This window comes from Equus przewalskii, chromosome 2, assembly GCF_037783145.1.
Source record: "Equus przewalskii isolate Varuska chromosome 2, EquPr2, whole genome shotgun sequence".
In the NCBI taxonomy this organism is placed as follows: Eukaryota; Metazoa; Chordata; class Mammalia; order Perissodactyla; family Equidae; genus Equus; species Equus przewalskii.
Window position 1 is genome coordinate 31598774 of NC_091832.1, and position 18349 is coordinate 31617122.

General features: G+C 45.4%; 2 protein-coding genes across 37 annotated transcripts in view; one reads left to right on the forward strand and one right to left on the reverse strand.

Moving 5' to 3' along the window:
* LUZP1 (leucine zipper protein 1) overlaps positions 1 to 18349 on the forward strand; it is a 117718-nt gene that overhangs the window by 79348 nt on the left and 20021 nt on the right. For 33 of the 35 annotated variants that reach the window (XM_070598514.1, XM_070598579.1, XM_070598430.1 and 30 more), the window contains one exon: positions 932 to 4980. In XM_070598514.1, coding sequence (XP_070454615.1) covers positions 932 to 1087 — 156 coding nt within the window. In that variant the 3' untranslated portion in view covers positions 1088 to 4980. Of the gene's footprint in view, positions 1 to 931; positions 4981 to 7610; positions 11227 to 18349 lie in introns of those variants that run through there. The other 2 variants (XR_011534276.1, XR_011534277.1) reach the window with 2 other exon arrangements.
* KDM1A (lysine demethylase 1A) overlaps positions 6479 to 18349 on the reverse strand; it is a 57003-nt gene continuing 45132 nt past the window's right edge. For both annotated transcript variants that reach the window (XM_070598601.1, XM_070598593.1), the window contains 9 exons: positions 17557 to 17691; positions 16747 to 16820; positions 15835 to 15946; positions 12779 to 12911; positions 10952 to 11139; positions 10437 to 10551; positions 8717 to 8844; positions 7871 to 8017; positions 6479 to 6993 (listed from right to left, as the gene is read on the reverse strand). In XM_070598601.1, coding sequence (XP_070454702.1) covers positions 6808 to 6993; positions 7871 to 8017; positions 8717 to 8844; positions 10437 to 10551; positions 10952 to 11139; positions 12779 to 12911; positions 15835 to 15946; positions 16747 to 16820; positions 17557 to 17691 — 1218 coding nt within the window. In that variant the 3' untranslated portion in view covers positions 6479 to 6807. The remainder of the gene's footprint in view (positions 6994 to 7870; positions 8018 to 8716; positions 8845 to 10436; positions 10552 to 10951; positions 11140 to 12778; positions 12912 to 15834; positions 15947 to 16746; positions 16821 to 17556; positions 17692 to 18349) is intronic.

Below are 18349 nucleotides of genomic sequence, written 5' to 3' on the forward strand. Positions count from 1 at the left end.
TGTCTTTTAGATGTGGAGCCTGTGATGACGAAGGACATTTTGGACCTAGACACTGCTCCCTTCTTTCCACAGGAGGTGGCTGTGTTAACTTGAAAAGCCCCGTAAGCCTTTACAGGGGACTTAACACGGGACCGCGCTCTCCCCGCTCACCAGCTCAGTCTCAGTCCTGTCCCATTTTTTACACGTAGAAACAGAGCTGGAAACACAAAGTGCCTTCCGCAGGGCCACCCAAGTGAATGACTGGAAGAGTTAAGATTCAAATCCAGGATTCCTGTCTCTAAACGCAGCGTCCTTTCCACCCTGCCCACCTGACTGCTCACTCATACTCCATCTGCATTTGCTTGGGAGGACCAAGGGGAACATTAAAAAAGCAGAATTCTGTAGAAGAGGAGCGCGAAGACGGGTGTTGGGCCCCTGAAGTTTTGGGTATCTGAGAGAGAGGACGAGGGGCAGGATGGGATAGAAAAGGGCAGCATGTGAACTTCGGTGATGGTTTATAGGTGAGAAGGAGGGAAAGAGCCAGCCAGCTTCCTTTCCAGCGGACTTCCCCCCGCCCCCAAGGGAATGGTTCTCGCCCCAGAAGCATGCGGCCTGCCTGTGCAGAACTCAAGGACTGCTGGCCCTACCTGTATGGGGGCCACTCTGTGCCCCATTCCAGGCCCTGTCCTCTCTAGGGCTCCTGTTCTGTTGAGCCTCCCACTCTACTCCAGGAGCTCCCAGCAGTTTGGAGCTCGTAGTCCACCCTGATTTCCAAGGACCTTTATCCTGGCCTGTCCTCAGGCCAGAGCGTATCTTTGCAGTTATACTATGAACTGTGTGCTCATCTCCCTTTGCCAGCTTGGAGAGGACCATTGGGGTGGGGGGAGTCAGGGCATCCTGCTACTCACTGTGATTGTCCTCCACAGCTCACTTTTGTCATTTATTGGCACAGGAGGAAGGTGATGATTATACACTCAGTGCCTGTAGGCGACTGCACAACTCTCTGGAACGGTCTGAACTGCCTGCGAAGCAGGGGCTGCCAGAGCCTGGGCAAGGACGGGCCGAGGAACGGTTACGGCCAACCAGGCCCTGTGCTGAGGAGAACTGAGCCAGCCGGCTGAGGTCTGCTGTCTCCTCTGCTCCTGCTCCTCAGCTCCTCCACCTTCCCGCCCTATGAAGGATCCAAGGTGTTACGTGGGCTAGACAGACACCAGGTCTTGGCTGGGAGACTGGAGCAGAGAGCCAGCTGTGGCTCAGGTCTTCTTTGCCAGTTGGCCAGAGGGGATCAGAAACTACAAGCTGGACATAGTCACCTGGGCCCAGCCTTCCCTGACGCATGAGTCCTCTCTCCTTGTCCCTGTCCCCCAGGTAGGATGGGTCATTCTGGCCCCCAAACAGGGAAAGATATAGAAAGCCCTTGTATCCCCACCACATGACAGCAGGCAAAAGCTCTTCTCTGCTTCTTGGTGGGTTGTTCCCGTGTCATAGGGCAGCCCCTCTGTGTGGTTCATGTTCTGATTTCTTAGTCTCCTCACAGCATCCACTTCATTCCTCGTGTGTCCTAGGGGCCTAAGTACCCACTGAGACTTACCAGCCATCAGCTCCCTCTAGGGGCCTCCATTCTTTTTCCCTCTGGAGTTCCTCAGACTTTTATGGCAGAAGAGGCCTGTGCTGCCTCTAAGGGATTATGGGACTACTCTTTAGGTTAAAGCTTCTCTGACCAGGCCCCCCGGCTGACCATTGTTTCCTGGGGGCAGAGCACACGGGTACCCACCTATTGGAATGACATCGTCCCTCTCCCAAGCCCCCATCTCTCTGCTCACCTTCCAAAGGCACCTGGAAGTGCCCAAGCCTCGTGCATCTCCTTCCCTGGGCACCAATAATGCTGCTGGCATTGCCTGCTCCTGTCCTGTGGCGGGAGACTTCAGGCTGACTTCGTCATTTCCAGCTTTGGAATATTCCCAGACTTAACTGGGCCTGACCCAGCATACTCTGCCTTCTAGGAAGCGCCCAGCAAGGGGGAAAGTGGACAGGAGGAAGCGATTTCCCTTTAGTCACTCCACAAAGCAATAGCTCCACGAAAGGCATGGACTTTGTTCCTCCTCCTCCGTGCCCCACGGAGGAGCTGTCGCACTTTACCAAGCTGATGCATTCCTACGGAAGTGGGCCCGTGATGCCTGCAAACCAACTCTCATGATGATGACTTCGTTGGAGGAAAAGGTAATACATGCCCACCGGGAGCCCCAGGTTAATATAGTTCAAAATGTAGCAAACCTTTTAGAAAGCCACATAAATAAAAATCGATTCGTTTCCTTATACCATTCACATGGGGAAGTTAAAGAACCGTATGTCCTTGGCGCTGCTTTGTCTGTAGTTTCCCTCAGTTCAAAGGATCCCCTTTCAGCAGACCCTCTTCCCTCACAGAGCATCGGGCTAGGAGTCAGGAAAGCGAAGTTTTCTCCATGGCTTCGTTCTTTGCTGTGTGACCTTGGGCAAGTCGTTGTCCTCTCAGGGTCTCGATTTCCCCATCTGTAAAATGTTTTCTTTGAAATAGATGGTCTCTTAGGGTCTTAAATCTGGCCTTGTACGATTCTTCTGTTTCCACCATCCTGTGGGGGTGATTCTTGCTTTTGGAAGGTATCATCCAAATGGGTTTGGGGAACACGTCCTCCTCCCTGGCTTTGTTTTTCTAGGCCTTATTCTTCCCAGTTTCCCCATGCTCTAATGCCATGAGGATGAGCTCAGAGCAGCCTCCCCAGCCTCATTTCTCCAGTCTGTGTAGTGAAGAGTTAGTTGCAATGTTCTCTGCAGCCCGTTTTGGCACCAGCCTTGCCCAATGCCACACAGCATCTCCTGGCTTTCAGGCCAGGTGCTTTCCATAACGTACGCTGGTGTGTCTCCTGTTCCTGCGCTTCCCGAGTTGTCTTCTCTGCCTCCACTCAGTGTGGGAACCAGCGGTCGTCTTGTCCTCGTCTGCATCAGACGTGGCGATCCTGGAGGAGGCTTGGGGGCACCTGCGTGACTTTTAGGAACAGGAATGTTTTGCTCACACTTCCACTTTCCAGAGTCTTGCCAATCTAAGGGCATTGTCATGTGGCTTGCCTTTCCTCCACACCGCTGCCTCAGATACTCAATCTAAGATGCTGTTTTCAAAATCTCTTCCTGCTGCTTCTCCTGGGTCACTGGCCAAAATCTAGCTTGCTCAAGGCTGCAAGCGCTCACCTGCAGCCTACCTGTCATTCTTCACTGGTTGGCAACCCTGAGAGTCCAAAGGAAACCGACCTCTGTGGTGGTCAACTGAGGGTACAGCAAACTACGTCTGTGGCTCATCTCTGCTGATGGAAACAGAAGGGTGCCAAGCCATGCCTACAAAGATCTCGCCAATAATGCTCGCCCTCGGGCGTTGGAGCCCTGGATTCTGGTGCTGTAGCTCCTGGTGCCAAAGTCTGGATCTTTCCACATTTCAGCACCACCACCATCTACCACTACCCAAAATGCTCTGTGGAAGAGGACAGCTGTAGTACCCTCTTGCTGGGGCTGCTATCTTAAAATCTGAGTGCAATAGGGTTTGCTTGTAACAATTGTTTCAGGATAAATATTTTATTTGTTAATCTGCACACTTTCTAGAACCGCTGTAAAATAGATTTTATTTTTAAATGTCCTCAGCATTGCAGGAAATACCATTTGTAATAGCAAGTGGAGGCTGGAGGTTCAGTTCCTCTGGCCTTCAAATGGCTGGCAAGGCTGGCTCTCAAATTCCAAAGTTGGAAGGCACATTTCTAAAAAGCAACCTAGGTGTGACCATCTGGACCCAGGCCTCACCATCAGGGGTCCTGGAGGGAATGTCCAAATAAAGGAGAGACCTGGTATTTGAACAGTTGTCTAATCAAGCCAAATGTCCCCACTGTCCCAGGCAGCAAACCCACTTCATGACAGACCTCTTCTGCAGCTCGGCTCTCACTCAGTTTTCCTGGCAGGCGTCCAGCTGCAGGAGGCTTCTGAGTGAGGCTGGGGAACCTGGCTCTCCAGGGCTGCTTGGGCGGAGGAAGCAGAGCTGCCTAAGTGCCAGGAGCTGGTCTGTCCCACCTGCTGCCGCCTGTCTCTCACCACTTGGATACCGAAACCAACCAGAGAAAGCTGCAGCCATGGTGGGCCAAGCAGCCGTGGCTGTTTCTGCTTTTGAGGGGCACTGGAGCAGTTGCAGTGTGGGTTAAAAGGGTTTGCAGTGGGGCCAGGGACTCCAGCCTCAGCCCCAGGCAAGCGTGCACATAAATCATCCCCCTCATGGAGTGCAGGAGTCGGTGTTGATCTTGGACTTGTCATCCTGGGGCAGTTTTAGTTCTTTACATTTAGCGGGTTAGTGCCAAGTGCTACCACTTCCCAGTAAAGGAACAGGGACCCTGCGTCTGGGTCCCTAGCTGCCTTTGCTGGTGTGGGGTTTTCTGTTGTTACTCTGACAAGACTGCTTTGGAAGAGCTGCTTTTAGGCATTATCTTTTGAATACCCCCAGTGGGGACCAGGGTTCTCCGAATAGCCTCACAACCAAGATCATAGGAAAGGGGCCCTATTTTCCTGCTGCTTCACAGCTCAGAACATGTACTGAATGGAATGTATTTTTAAGAGAATAAAGTCTATTTTTTTGTATTTTAAAGATTGGGAGGGCTAGGGAAGTAGCCCTCACACTGTTATTGCATTATAGGCCCCTTTGCTAGGGGACATCAGTATCTGCCGGTCCACACCTACTTGCTCAGGCAGGTGCTCTGGTCTCACTCCTGCCCCTTGGAGTCTAGGTGCAGCAGCTTCTACATTCCTGCTCCAAGCATGGGACCAAGGAGGCCAGACCCTGTCCCTGGAACCAGGGCAAAGCCATGTGCGGTGACTCAGGACTCCTTGGGTGCATGTGTAGAGCTGAAGCTGCCTGTCTGCATGTGTCCTCTGGCTCTAATGCTGTCTGTTGGCTCTGCAGCACAATATGTAACCAATAAAGCTCCCTCGTTCCCATGTGCTCTGTGTGAGTGTGAGTCAGTGATGCCATTTCTGTTGATGTCATCTCTGCGTACAACTGTTTTCTTTGCATTCGTGCAGCTAGTATATTTCACTGTATTTTATTTAAAATTCTCAGCCAATTACTGATGCTGTAAGGACTGGAAACGGCTAAGGCTTGGAAAAGGACATGCCTAGGACCTACATAACTGGACTGGAGTTAGAATCATTTAGTAGCTATCTCATTGCTACATTTTATTTTTAGGCTTACCTGTTTGTTTCACACCCAAAAAACAAACGATCGTCTGTTTCTCAAGCTGCCTATGCCATTTATTTAAAAACCAAAAACTCTTTAAAAAGTACCTACCACTGGCCAGACACCCCAACCCCCCGAGGCAATCACGTTAACGGCAGAGCTGGGGCTCACATACAGGCAGCAGCCCACAGTCCGTGTACTCCCCATGCATCAGTCACCACTTGCCCCGCAGCCTGGTGTGCACATTTTCCCCACTGCCGTCATTCATTCTAAGACTAAAAGAAAAACAAACACCCTTTTCATTTTCATCCAACCAGACCCACAAGGTCATGTCCCTTAAATATTACCCAGAATGAAACCTCACTTAGACTAACTATAGGGAAGAACTAACACAAGTAAAACCCAATTTGCAGAAGCAGATGACGTCCATGCATTCATAGTAACAATGTGTTTGTTAGGAGCCCTTGGGAAGGAACAGGTACTAGTCCCTTGTAAAAATGTTTCCACTTTCCATGGCGAAAGGGACTTGTGCAGATGTGATTAAGGACTCAGATGGGGAGGTGATCTGGGTGCTCTGCAATGAAATCACAAGTGTCCTTCTAAGAGGGACACGTAGGCAGACCTGACTCCAGAACAAGAGGAGGTGACGCTGGAAGCAAGACTGGAGTAACATACTTCGGAAGGGAGGGGGCCACGAGCCCAGGAATACAGCCACTAGAAGCTGCGAAAGGCAAGGAAATGGAATCCTCCCTCAGCACGCAGCAGGAATTTGTTACAGCACCAACAGGAAACTAATATATCAGCTAAGTTCCCTAAATCTGTGATCTTTTCCTTATTTAACACTTCCCAAAACTTTAATACCAATACTTTGTAGAGAAATGGAAAGTTAGCACGTACCCACGGAGGGAATCTAGGGAATAAAGACAGAATGGTCTGCCAGAGACCCACCCAAACCAGTCTTGTGTTTTAGCTTGAAAATTCAGTTTCCTAATGTCCCCGTGCTTGACCTGCAGTTTCACATCTTTGGCACACACTCACCCCACAACCCAGTGGGCAAGTCCAGCCCAGACCAGGAGGCCCATTGCTTCTGTGAGAATCCCACCCCTGCAGCCCTATCTTCTGACCTGACCCAACTATTTTTCTCCTTTATATAAACATCCCCCTTATTTAAACATGCATAAAACTGGTATTTCCAAAGGAATAACACTCTGTTCTTGTATACAACTTTAACCCTAAGGAAAAACAAAAAAGTGATAGGACTAGTTTTATATGAAGTTTTATTCTCAAAATATTAAAAAAAAACCACCCTACACCAAGAGACTAACGTTCTCCCACAGCGCTTGCGCGCCTCAGTCTTTAGGAAGAACACAGGCCTCCACACTAACGGACACTAAGTCACTCAGAGGAGGCACCCTCCTTCATCAAAACCAGACAAGCCCCTTGGCCAGCTGAGCAGCGTGCGCACCAGCAGCTGCTAGGGAGCCCAGACACCCAGGTGAGTTTCCCAGCGGAATCTAGTATTGCCAGAAGAGCTTTCCTTACGCAGCAAAAGACACGCATGTCAGCCTCTCCCTTAGAGCGCGTCTGTCTCACATGCTTGGGGACTGCTGTGCAGGGACGCCTGGTGTGGCCTGGCGAGGCAGGGTGTACATGGCCCCCAAGAACTGGTCTGCAATCCTTCCTGCTTCTCGCAGCCCACTCAACAGAGCACCATGGACTGTAGCTGGGTAGTTACGGATTGTATGTTCTCCAGCAAAGAAGAGTCGTGGAATTGGCTAGTTCAGGAAAAAAATGAAAAGAAAATCAGCAGGTTGCAAACAGACCTTTATTCTTGTTGCGTTTGAGCCGCCAAATTCCTGCTGGCCTTTAAAGGCTAACCTGCCCCCGCCCCCCCCCCCCCCCACCCCATTGCTTGTCTGTCTTTCTACCAAAAAAGGCTCTCTCTCATGAGCATGCAATCTCCTAGAACTGACAGAAGTAGAAGTGAGACAATAAAATCCAGCCCAGCCTTAGTTCTAGGGTGATGCTTAACTGCATCTGTTCTTAATTTTTGGTTGAACTCTTGGGGATACTCAGTTCTAGAGCTTCCTTTGCCTCATGCAGTACCTACTGGGGGGAGGGGGTTCCTGACTACACGGAACCATAGAGAACACAGCATCTGTTCTTAGTCAGGAACACCTCTGCCTCAGTACAGGGCAGGCATTCCTTACCACAGGGTCCTAAGGGACCCTTACTACTCTGAAGCAGGGTCTGGCGTTGTCTAGATAAGGACCCAAGGTTATTTCTCAGGGGCATGCTCTGGAGGCCCCTAGTGAATTGGGACCCTGCAACAATCCTATAAGCTATTTCAAAATGGGGTTCAATTAAAAATGTTTTGGGTTTTGTTTTTTAGGGACAAAAATCTGAATAAGGAAAAAGTACTTGGTTTATACTCTGGACTCTTCCATTCCCAGCATAGACTACCTAGATTACGAAGTCAAAATGTGAGAAATCAGACACAAATACTATTCCTCTTCCCTTTTCCTCTGCTCTTAGTTGTCTAAAAGGGTCAAGGACAGAACAACTAAAATGTCAAACAATCAGTGGCATCATTTTCACCGAGATCCTGGCCTCTCTCCTAACAAGCCCAAGTACAGTCTGCCGGCTTCTCACCTGCGGGGCACCTGGGATTGAGGGGCCGGGAGTGATTGGCTGAGCCATTAAATCATAGTCGTTTCCAGATGATCCTGCAGCTACATAGGAATAGGAGCCCCGGGCCCAGGGATCAGCGCGCCAGCGAGACACCACAGTTTCCTTGGGCTGAAGGAAAAACCATGAGCAGAAGTTATTAACTGGACACGAAGAACTACCAGTCATCCCTGAAAGATGGAAAAACTGTGGTGGGTGGGGCTACAAGTGAGAGAGACAAAGAGGCCACATGCATGAGATGAATCACTTAGCCAAGTGAGGAACGCTGCTGCTTTTCAACAGTACGGAATGCCTTGCGACGGCACGGAGGCTGCCTTGCTGCCTTCCAGTCTGTGAATCCAGAGATCTACCCAGGACTTGACCTTTAACCTCTTTCATAAACTCACATGAAGCATTAATATACCTCCTTTCCAAGGAACTGCAAGGTCTAATAGTGTTTCAATGGGCCTAAAGGACAGAAAAAAGTACCAAGAGAGTCCTTTCAGACTTCCCTAAGGGAGTCTGGACACTGTCCAAAAGGTGGGGTGCTGATGGAGGTGTAATCCCACAAGCAGAGACAACGGACAAGGCAAGCCGAGAAATGCAGCCGACAGCCTTCTCAATCCCCCAGCTCACGTACTGGGGGCTCTTCTGAATCCCACACTTAGGGCATGAACGCCAAGCATTAGCATTCATGTAAACCCAGCACACACCTCTCATTTGGGCTGAAAGTGTCTTGACCAAGAAGCTATGCTGCAACTTAAGAGAAAATGTCAGATCCTGTGTCAATCTGAACCCCAGATCCCCGTCTGCCCCCACCCACTTACTTACCTGGGGCACTGCACTGCTACCAAAAATCCCTTTGAGAATGGCCAGGCATCGGCCAACAATCACATCATCACTTATGTTTTCCATGATGCCGGCGGCTTCTCCTGCCACTAGTGCCAACAGTATTGGAGCTAGGGAAACAGAAAGGACAATTCCAGGGTTTTCCTAAAGACTTTTCTCAAGAACCTCTTTATTGGGCCCACATTATTCTCGGCACTCTGAAATCTGATGATCAATAGACAGACATGCACCACTCATGCTAGGTAAACTACAGTGAGTGAAGTGTGACTCATGTATTTCACCACTTATAGCTCTGCAGAACACAGATGTCCTAAAGATAGAATTTCGGACTTCGCTAACAAAAGAAAACTAAGAAGTATCCCTAGATTTAGGCACAGCATTCTTAGCCCTGCCCCCTTCGAGAGCTCCATGACAAGGGCTACATCCTTTCAGCTACCCCAGGCCCCTCCAAGCCCATCACCACCTTGACTCACCCATTTGGTGAGTATTTATGCAACAGGCTTATGTGATACGCACAGTACTAGATCCTAGGGATATAAAAGCTAGAGACTGTATACTCCATAGATCAACAGATAATCACACAGATAAAAATATTTTTGAACTGTGATAAAAGTTGTGAAGAAAAACACAGGATACAGAGAAAATAATACAGGGACTTAATTGAGATTTGAGGCAGTAGGGGTATGTGTGTCCTGGAAGTCCTCTCTGAAATAGTGACATTTAGGTCAAGACCTAAAGGCTGGAGGTAGAGTACGCCACGTTGGGAAGGAAGAGAATCAACATAAAGGCTCTCGAGGCCCAGGCCACAGGACATGTGCACTGCAGGATTCCAGGAGTGCAGAGGAGTGTGCCTGGAGCCCAGGAAGGGGTGGGGAGGAGACAGACAACGAGGAAGCTGAAGTAGAAGAGAAGGGCTAGATTGTGCGGGCCTTCCTAATGGCCGTGATAATGGAAAGCCGTCAAAAGACAGAAGCAGGGATAAGCAGTTAGTGACTACCGGCAACTGAGCAGGTAAGAGGTGAGAGTGGCTTTGACTGCGAGGTGGGCAGTGGAAAAGAAGGAAATAGGTCTGAGAGAGAGTGAGGCTGGCACTGACAGGACTTGCTGGCCTGGAGGGGAAAGGGAAAGAGCACTCCACTGTCATCGGAAAGCAATGCGCTCAGGGAAAGCCATGCCTCTTCACACTGCTCACAGCAGAATGTCATACATTCTTTTCTTGGAATGAGGTTGGGTCTAAACATACTTTTTTTTTTAGCTCTATATAGAATTAAGAGCAATCCAATTACAGAAGAAAGCAAAACAGGAGGTAGGAGTTTGATAAATACATCCTAAGGAAAGTGATCAAAGACTCAGGGGCAAGTCAGATACACAAGTCTGGCGATGACTTCCCAGGCAGCTTGCGGCTGTCCCTCCGGCTGGGCCGGGTCTTCCTTTGCTCTCCTTTGCAGGGCTCTGGGCTTTCCCTGCCACTCTACTTACTGCCCTGTTCTGAGACTGCCTAGCTCCTCACCGTACCCCCAGCTAGGCTGTGAGCTCCTTGAAGGCAGGGGTTTTTCCCCATATTCCCACCACCTAGAAGGGATTTCAGAAATTGTTTGTTGAGTTAATGAAAAATCAAGACACATATATTTGAGAAAAACCAGAATATTCCTAATTCTCTACTCCTTACATATGAAAAAGATCAGAACTGGAAAGCAGTTACCTTTATAGAGGTTCCAGAAGAGGAAGAGCTCACCCCTGCTGGCAGTGGTACTGCCAACATGCCCAAACAAATTGACACTTGGATCCCAGAACACCCGGTCGAAACACAACACCACCTATTGTAAAAAGGAGCGTGTGAGCTGGTGACAGGGTCCAGGGAAGACGGCTTTAAGAACAGCTGTGCCTCAACACAAGTTCTTCTTCCTCAGACCTTACTGAAGTCTTCTCTAATCGACTCTCAACATAAGCCTAGAAATCCCTATTACAAATGTATTACTTAGGACAACATTTAGAGCTCTCTTTTTGTAGGCCTGGGATTGCAAAGTGACCCCAAAGAGTAAATCTTCATGGCTATATAATCAGGCAGTGAAGTGAATGAACTGACGGGCCTCACCCTGTAATCAGAGATGAGAGCACAGCAAAATGCACACAAATGCAGACCCCTATTCTCTCTGAGCGGAGAGTAGTAAGACTGGTCTTTGTACAATGGGTATAGAGGTGCCCAGGCCAAGTTACCTTGTTAAGGTTGCCAAACCCCATCCTTTGGACTGCAGATGTTTTCCATTCAGGAAGAGGTGGCACAAACTGAACAGCTGGTGGCTGCTGCTTCAGCACACCCAAGGGAAGGGTACAGAGAACTGCATCACATTTATAAATAAAGGTTTGGCTTGTGGAGCGGGTATTCACAGCTATCACTTCACATCCTGGAGGGTGGAGGGAAAAGACTTTATTGGCGATAAGGACGGTACTGACAAGGTATTGAAATAGTAAACATTGAGTGCACAGTACAATCTACGGGCTTTCTCAGTTAATTCTTACTACAAGTCTATGAAGTCGGTTCTATTCATTTTTTATAGAAGAAAGCTGAGGCAGAGGTGAAGTAACTTGTTTAAGGTCACATAGGTCTGAGGATTTAAACCCTAACAGTCAACTTTAGAATCCCTGATCTTCATCACCATACTATCCTACCTTCCTGATACAGTGGTGATCTTCCGGACTAATAAAAGGACCTTATCATTTACCAAAGTAAATTTAGACCAAAATTAAGAGTAAAATGCCTGGGGCCGGCCCCGTGGCCGAGCAGGGTTTTGCCGGTTCGGATCCTGGGCGCCAATTTAGTACCGCTCATCAAGCCACGCTGAGGCGGGGTTCCGCATAATAGCACTAGACGGACCTACATGGAGAATATAAAACTATGTATTGGGGGGCTTTGGGGAGAAGAAGAAAAAAAAAAGAGTAAAGTGCTTGTCCTCTGAGAATGATACCAAAAGACTATATTGCAGATGTAAGGGATGCTGCCTAAAGCTATAGAGCGTGCTGTCCTTGAGAACGCACTGTGATGCACAGCTTGCCAAAATATGAATGGGCTCAAAGTTGACCACAGAAAAGGCACTGAAAATAGGTTAATGTTATGTTTTTTGTTTTTTCCTTCAATAAATGCCTATTTATATAATTAAAAATTATATATGTATATAGCTCAAAGCAAGTTGTGAGAGCTCAGCGCATATCCATTTCCTGTGGCCACAGAGCCAGGCACAGTGCCACAAAAGCTGTCCTTACTATTCTTCACCTGCCTGTAACTGGCTCTTTAAAGGCTGCAGATCTCAATACCGTCAGCTAGAAGCTGCCTCTGAAGAGAAAATTAAATGGAAAAAGTGCTTGTAAAAACATATTTGTAGCGATCTCAGCAACTCTAGAAAAGGGGTCATGGAGGGCAAGATTGGTGGCCACATCTCCACTGTCATCAGGGCCCTCAGAGAGGGGGTGGTGACTGGCTATCTTAATTCCAAAAGTGGCTGGACAACAGGTTCCCTCACTCCACCTTAAATGCACCCTGAAACCAGCAATAAGCAGCACTGTGCCCAGGGCGCAGGAAGCACAGCGCAGGGCGCCTCTGCGGTCACTTAGCAGCAGGACTGCTCCCGGAACTAGAAAGCAGCCTGAACAGTCAGCCCACCTGAACAGGAAAAGCCAGAATGGAGCCAAAGACCAAAATGCACACAGTGAAATGTAACAAGTAGGACCTACTGGATAGGGACCAAAATCCTGGTATTTAAGAATATACTGAGCAAAATTAGATCCAAACTTACTGGCTATTATTATAATACCAAACTAACTCATGCACAAACTGGAAACTAAAACCTGTCTCCATTTTCTGGTTTATGCAATAATGGGGTTGGAACCTCCGAAGGCTCTCCAGCCTCAATCCCTCTGTAAATGCCAAGTTGTTAACTGAGGAGTCAGAGTTTACAAGACCTTCTATCAGGAAATGTACCTCATATTTTTTCTGTAGGTCAAACTTTCAGATAAGAGATGCGTCTTCCCAGTAAAGCAGTGACATACCTGAAGCTGTGTAGCGAACCTGTCGAACTGCCGTGTTCAGTTTAATGTCTAGGCCTTCTGCTAAAGCCACAGGCACACAGGAGTAGCCATTCCGCACTGTAAGGTGGCTGCCAGTAAACTCAAAGTCATCATCCTAGAGACGAGGGAAATGGATGTATTTTCACATTTTCTTAAATCTATGCCATTTATATTGAGTTCTGTAAGACATAACACTGAAAGCCCCCAGCCTGTGGAAACAGTCAATTTCTAAGGCATTAATTAAAGAACAATTACTCAGTATTCAGCTACAGCTGCCCCGGGAAACTGAAGGGAAAAGAAAACATGCCAAAATGTCCCTAATGGCTACCTTTGGGCAGTGAGATTAAGGCAGTTTCTTTTTCCCTAGATAGAGTTTTTGTCATCACAGTCTTACACTACCAAGTCTAGACTATCCATGTGGGGTGGGAGACGGAAGGAAGCTGATTCAGTCAATTCACATGATTGGATATAAGAGTTTGTCTGTTTGGCTTTTGGATGTATTACCGATTTGGGGGATATCTGATTCATCATCCTAATTACATTTTCTATTACCGAAGAGCAAAGTCAGTTTTTATTTCTTAAACTCACAGATTTTAAAGTTGAGGAAGACTTCCAAAATTAAAGTAGGTCAAATAGATGAAGCAATCTAGGATTATAAAGACTGGCCCAAGATACTCCATATAGTAAAGTCAAGATTTGGCTGGAACGAATTCCCAAAATGATCATATTTCTTTGAACTTACTGAAAAATGTTCTGTATAGAGAAACTTTTGAAGGCTATTCAGTATTTCTAATTTCATGAAATTTCTGAGGAAAAAATACCACAATTCTTAGGAATTTGATAAAAATACTAGGCTGGCAGCAAAACTCTCATTACTTAGTGACTGACCCACTTGTTCCCCAAGGGGATCAGGTCAAGTCACCTACATTCAAAACTTAAAATGACTGCAAATGGATACATCCTAAAACTTCAAAGGATAAATCAGTGACTCGGAAGGGCCAAATTTAGCATTTACATGAAAAATCACAGGAATTCTGCAAAATTTTTACCACTAAGAAGTCCAATCCTCACTATAATTCAAATACTAAAGAATACGAGGGTATAATCTAAAGATTAGAAGTCAAAATAATTTTACTAGGAAAATGTATAATGAAAATGAAAATACGTATATGTTAAGTAAAAATTTAATATGTACTTGTATACCATTTTAAGTCTGGCCAAAGTCTCAGATTCAGAGATTGGTCCATTCAATATGCAACAAGCCCTGTGATTTCTCACGAGTTCAAGAGTAAAATCACATTTAAAGTATTTAAGAATAATTTAAGAAAAGATGTGTAAGACCTGCACATTGAGAACTATAAAATATTGCTGAAATAAAGTAAACTTAAATAAATGGAGAGATAAACTATGTTCAAGGATTAGAAGATTCAATATTAAGATGACAATCACTCTAAATTGATCTGCAGATTCAATGCAATCCCAATTAAAATCCCAGGGGTATTTTTTGTAGACACTGATAAGCTGATTCTAAATTTTTTATAGAAATAAAGAAGACATAAAATAGCCAAAACAATTTCAAAAAAAGAACAAAGTTGGACAACTTACACTACCTGATTTTAAGACGTAATAAAGCAACAGCAATCACAACAGTGTGATAGTGGCACACGGACAGACAGATAAATGGACAGAAAGCACTGCCACAAATAGACTCACACATGGCAACTGATTTTCAGCAAACGTGCCAAGACATGAAGCAAAAGGATGGTGCTAGAATAATTAATTAATCACCTGGAAAAATATGAACCCTACTCTCACCTTTCACTATACACAAAAAAGAACTCAAAATGGATCACAGACCTAACATAAGAGATAAGACCATAAAACTTCAGAAAGAAAAAAGGAGAAAAATCTTTGCAACCTCGAAATTAGACAAAGATTTCTGGGATATAAAAAGCACAAAGCCTAAAAGGAAAAGTTGATAAAGAGAACTTCATAAAATTAAAAACTTTTGAAAAGGTAAGCTGTAAATCGGAAGAAAATATTTGCAAACCATAAACCCGACAAAGGAATTGTACCCAGAATTTAAAGAACTCTTATGAATGAATGAATTCAGTGAGAAGACAGACAACCAAATTTTTTCAATGGGCAAAAGATCTGAACAGACTTTGCACCAAAGAATTGACATAAGAATGGCCAATAAGCATACGAAAAGATGCTTCACGTCACCAGTCATCAGGGAAACGAAAATTAAAACCCCAATGGAATACTACTATATACCCATTAGAATGCCTAACATTTTAAAAACTGGCAATACCAAAGCATTGGTGAGGATGTGTAGGAAGCATAACTTTTATACATTGTTGATGGGAATGCAATCTAGAAAACAGTTTAGAAGTTTCTAAGAAAGTTAAAAATATACTTCCCATAAGACCTAGCAATTTCACTCCTAGATATTTACCCAAGAGAAAGACATGAAGGTTCAAAGCAGCTTCACTGATAGCCAAAAAATGGAAACAACCCAAGTGTCCATCAATGTAGCAGTGAACAGATAAACACGCTGTGGCATATCCATACAGTGAAATACCACTAAACAATGAAAAGGAACAAACTACCGATATACGCAACAACGAATCTCAAAAACTTCTGCTAAGTGAAAGAAGTCACACACAAAAGGCTATATACTGTCTGATTATATATTGTATGGTTCAATTTATATGTAATTCTAGAAAAAGCAAACCTATAGTGACAGAAAGCAAAGCAGTGGTTGTCTAGGGCCAGGAGCAGGAGGGCTGCAAAAAGGCAGGAAAGAACTTTCCAGGACGACAGAATTGTTCTGTATCTTGATTGTGGTGGTGGTTCATGACTACAGGAGTTTGGTAAAACATCAAACTGTTTACTTAAAATAGGTAAGTTTTACTGTATGTAAATTATTTCTCTTAATAAAGTTGCTTAAAAACACATATTGAACAAATTAACAGATTCTCTAAATAGCCCTTTCAAAGACACTTGCAACAAAATAAATGATCCAGGAGTTTTACCTGATCCCAATGTTTAAGGGAGAGCGTAGAAAGAGGTGTAGCATTAGCAAATTCAAGATTCGCAAAATGCCAATCAAGTATTTGTCTGTCTCTTGACGACAGGTATACATCACTGCAAAATGAGAACAAAGGGGCACAAGGTCATTCAAGGACGTTACCATCGTTCTCAATGGGCTGCTGTGGATGATCTCAGTTAACTGTGGGAACCTAAACCTAGGACTGTGCCTTATGTGAAGAAATTCTGAGTCCAACAGGAAGACCTTACCTGTCTTATTAAGCCCTTTATTCCTGGTGCCTAGAGGAGTGCCAAGCTCACTACATAAATCAAATTACAATCAGGCTCCATTTGTCGGCTGGGGGGACGACTTCTTCATACTGTTACTTTGCATCATAAAAGCGTATTCGTTGTAAACCATTTTGTACTATATTTTTAAAAAGCAAGAATGGGTAGCATCCCTGACTAGAGAACAGAGTATATACATGTGGAGGCCAGATGCAACATGGGCGCAGTCTCAGCACGTAAAGTATTCACTATCAAAAATCTAATGGCTATAAAGTATAATACTTTCCTGGTCCCCAGAATTACGAGAATTTAAAGCAACAGCACATTCTATACCACGCGAAGACAATTTCCATTGACAACATTTTCATTCAAATATCAGATCTTACGGAGAAAGGGTATCTTTTCAAAAACATTAAATATAAAAGATACCCTCACACATTACAATATAAAAGTAGGGGATTTAGGAACCCGACAAGCAGTCTTATGTGCACGCTATCTTCTATTCATTATGCAATTTACAATCCATTCACTGAACATAAATAAAAGCCCGCAGTACTTTATAATTTCTTTCTAAATGTAACAGAAAGAACAGCAAAAACTCTCTCTCTTTGATGGCGCGTGTTCCTCACCTTGGGGGATTGGCTTCCAATTCTTGAAGTTTTTCTTCTAGCTTTCCTTGTGTTTCAGCTAATTCATCATATTCCTGATAAAATAAAGAGAACTGGGTTCATCTTAATGGGTCAGAGAGCCACCTCGTTACCTATACCACAAAGTGTAAGGCCTAGACCACATCCCTGTCTAGGTTATATCTGTAAGTGTGCCCCAACTTAAAAGTGAGTCAGAGCGCAGGGACAGCTGTTCTTGGAGACAAGCTACAGCGTGAGCCTGGAATTAAGATGGCGGTGAGGGGCACGCAGGAGGCAAGAAAGGGAGACTTGTGCTAGTGTGCTACGAAGTAAGGGTGAAAAAGAACAGCAACGACCACCTCCTGTGCACTCACCGCGTCCCTAGCATGGGGTAGGCACTGTGGATGCCTACAGGTGACGCAGTATTAACACCATGTCACCGAGGAGGTGATTAAGGAGTCCAAAGTCACATGACTAGGAGATACTAAGTTAGGGACTTCAATCAGCCAGTCTGACTCCAAATGACTCTGAAGTCTCTGTTCATTATCATTATTCTAAAACTGTCAGTGATAGACTATGACAGAGGACTAAACGGAGATGTAAGTAAGCTGAAGGATGAGGTTGTGAAAACAAGGTAAGAATTCTGCAGAAAAAGCAGATCTCAAACCAAACTAACCCATTAAGGCCCCATGGCTCCTGTGTACCAAACTCTCTTCTTCCCACTCCAGGGCTCTCTCTTTTCAAAGTTTCCCAGATCTATACTATTTCTTAGGATTCCAAGTTAAACCAACTGGGCATGTCTGTATACTGCACCTTGCAGAGAGCGGTCAGATCTCTGTGTTTGCTTTTCACCAAGAACTCAGCAGTGATGTCTCTGGGTGGCTTGACTTCAGACGCTTCTTTGTATTGCTGATGGAGTTCTTTGATTTTCTCTTTCAAATTTACCATCTAAGAGGGAAAAATACACACTCACCATTCCAGGTAGTGAGGTAATTCATCTCTAAATCATGAGCTTTGGCTCCTCCTCTAAACCGCTATTACACCAAAACAAGTTTACAACGCAAGGTCCTTGGAATTCTTAAATACCAGTTCTACAGCGTGACATTTTACTACAGAAAGAAATCCTACATGGCTCAACAAGGAGGTACCACGTCACTATCAGATAAATAAGATTAGCTCTGTCTTTTAAAATGTGAGAGAACTACAAGTGTCCCATTAATAAAAAAACATATAAATTGAAGTTAATTTCTAGGAAAAACAAACTACCACCAATTTAACTTAAACTTATCGTTTTAGGAAACAAACTGTCCTGATTTGCTTTTAATACATAAAGGTCAAATCATCCCACGAAGAACCTTAAGGAACCATTCCTCATGTTAGTTTTCTCAGGTTTCTGATAGTACTACACAGGACGAGGGTGACGGTTAAAGCTTGAGACTGGGGGCCCTGTCTATGGCAGGGCGCTATCCTGGCAGTTCGCTGTTACCCAGCCACTCCTCTCATTTCATCTGAACCACCATCCATGAAGAAGGTGCTCCAGAGACCTCTTCATTTGATAGGATGAAGAAATGAGGCCCAGTGAGAGAATGAGGCAAGAGTCCAGTCA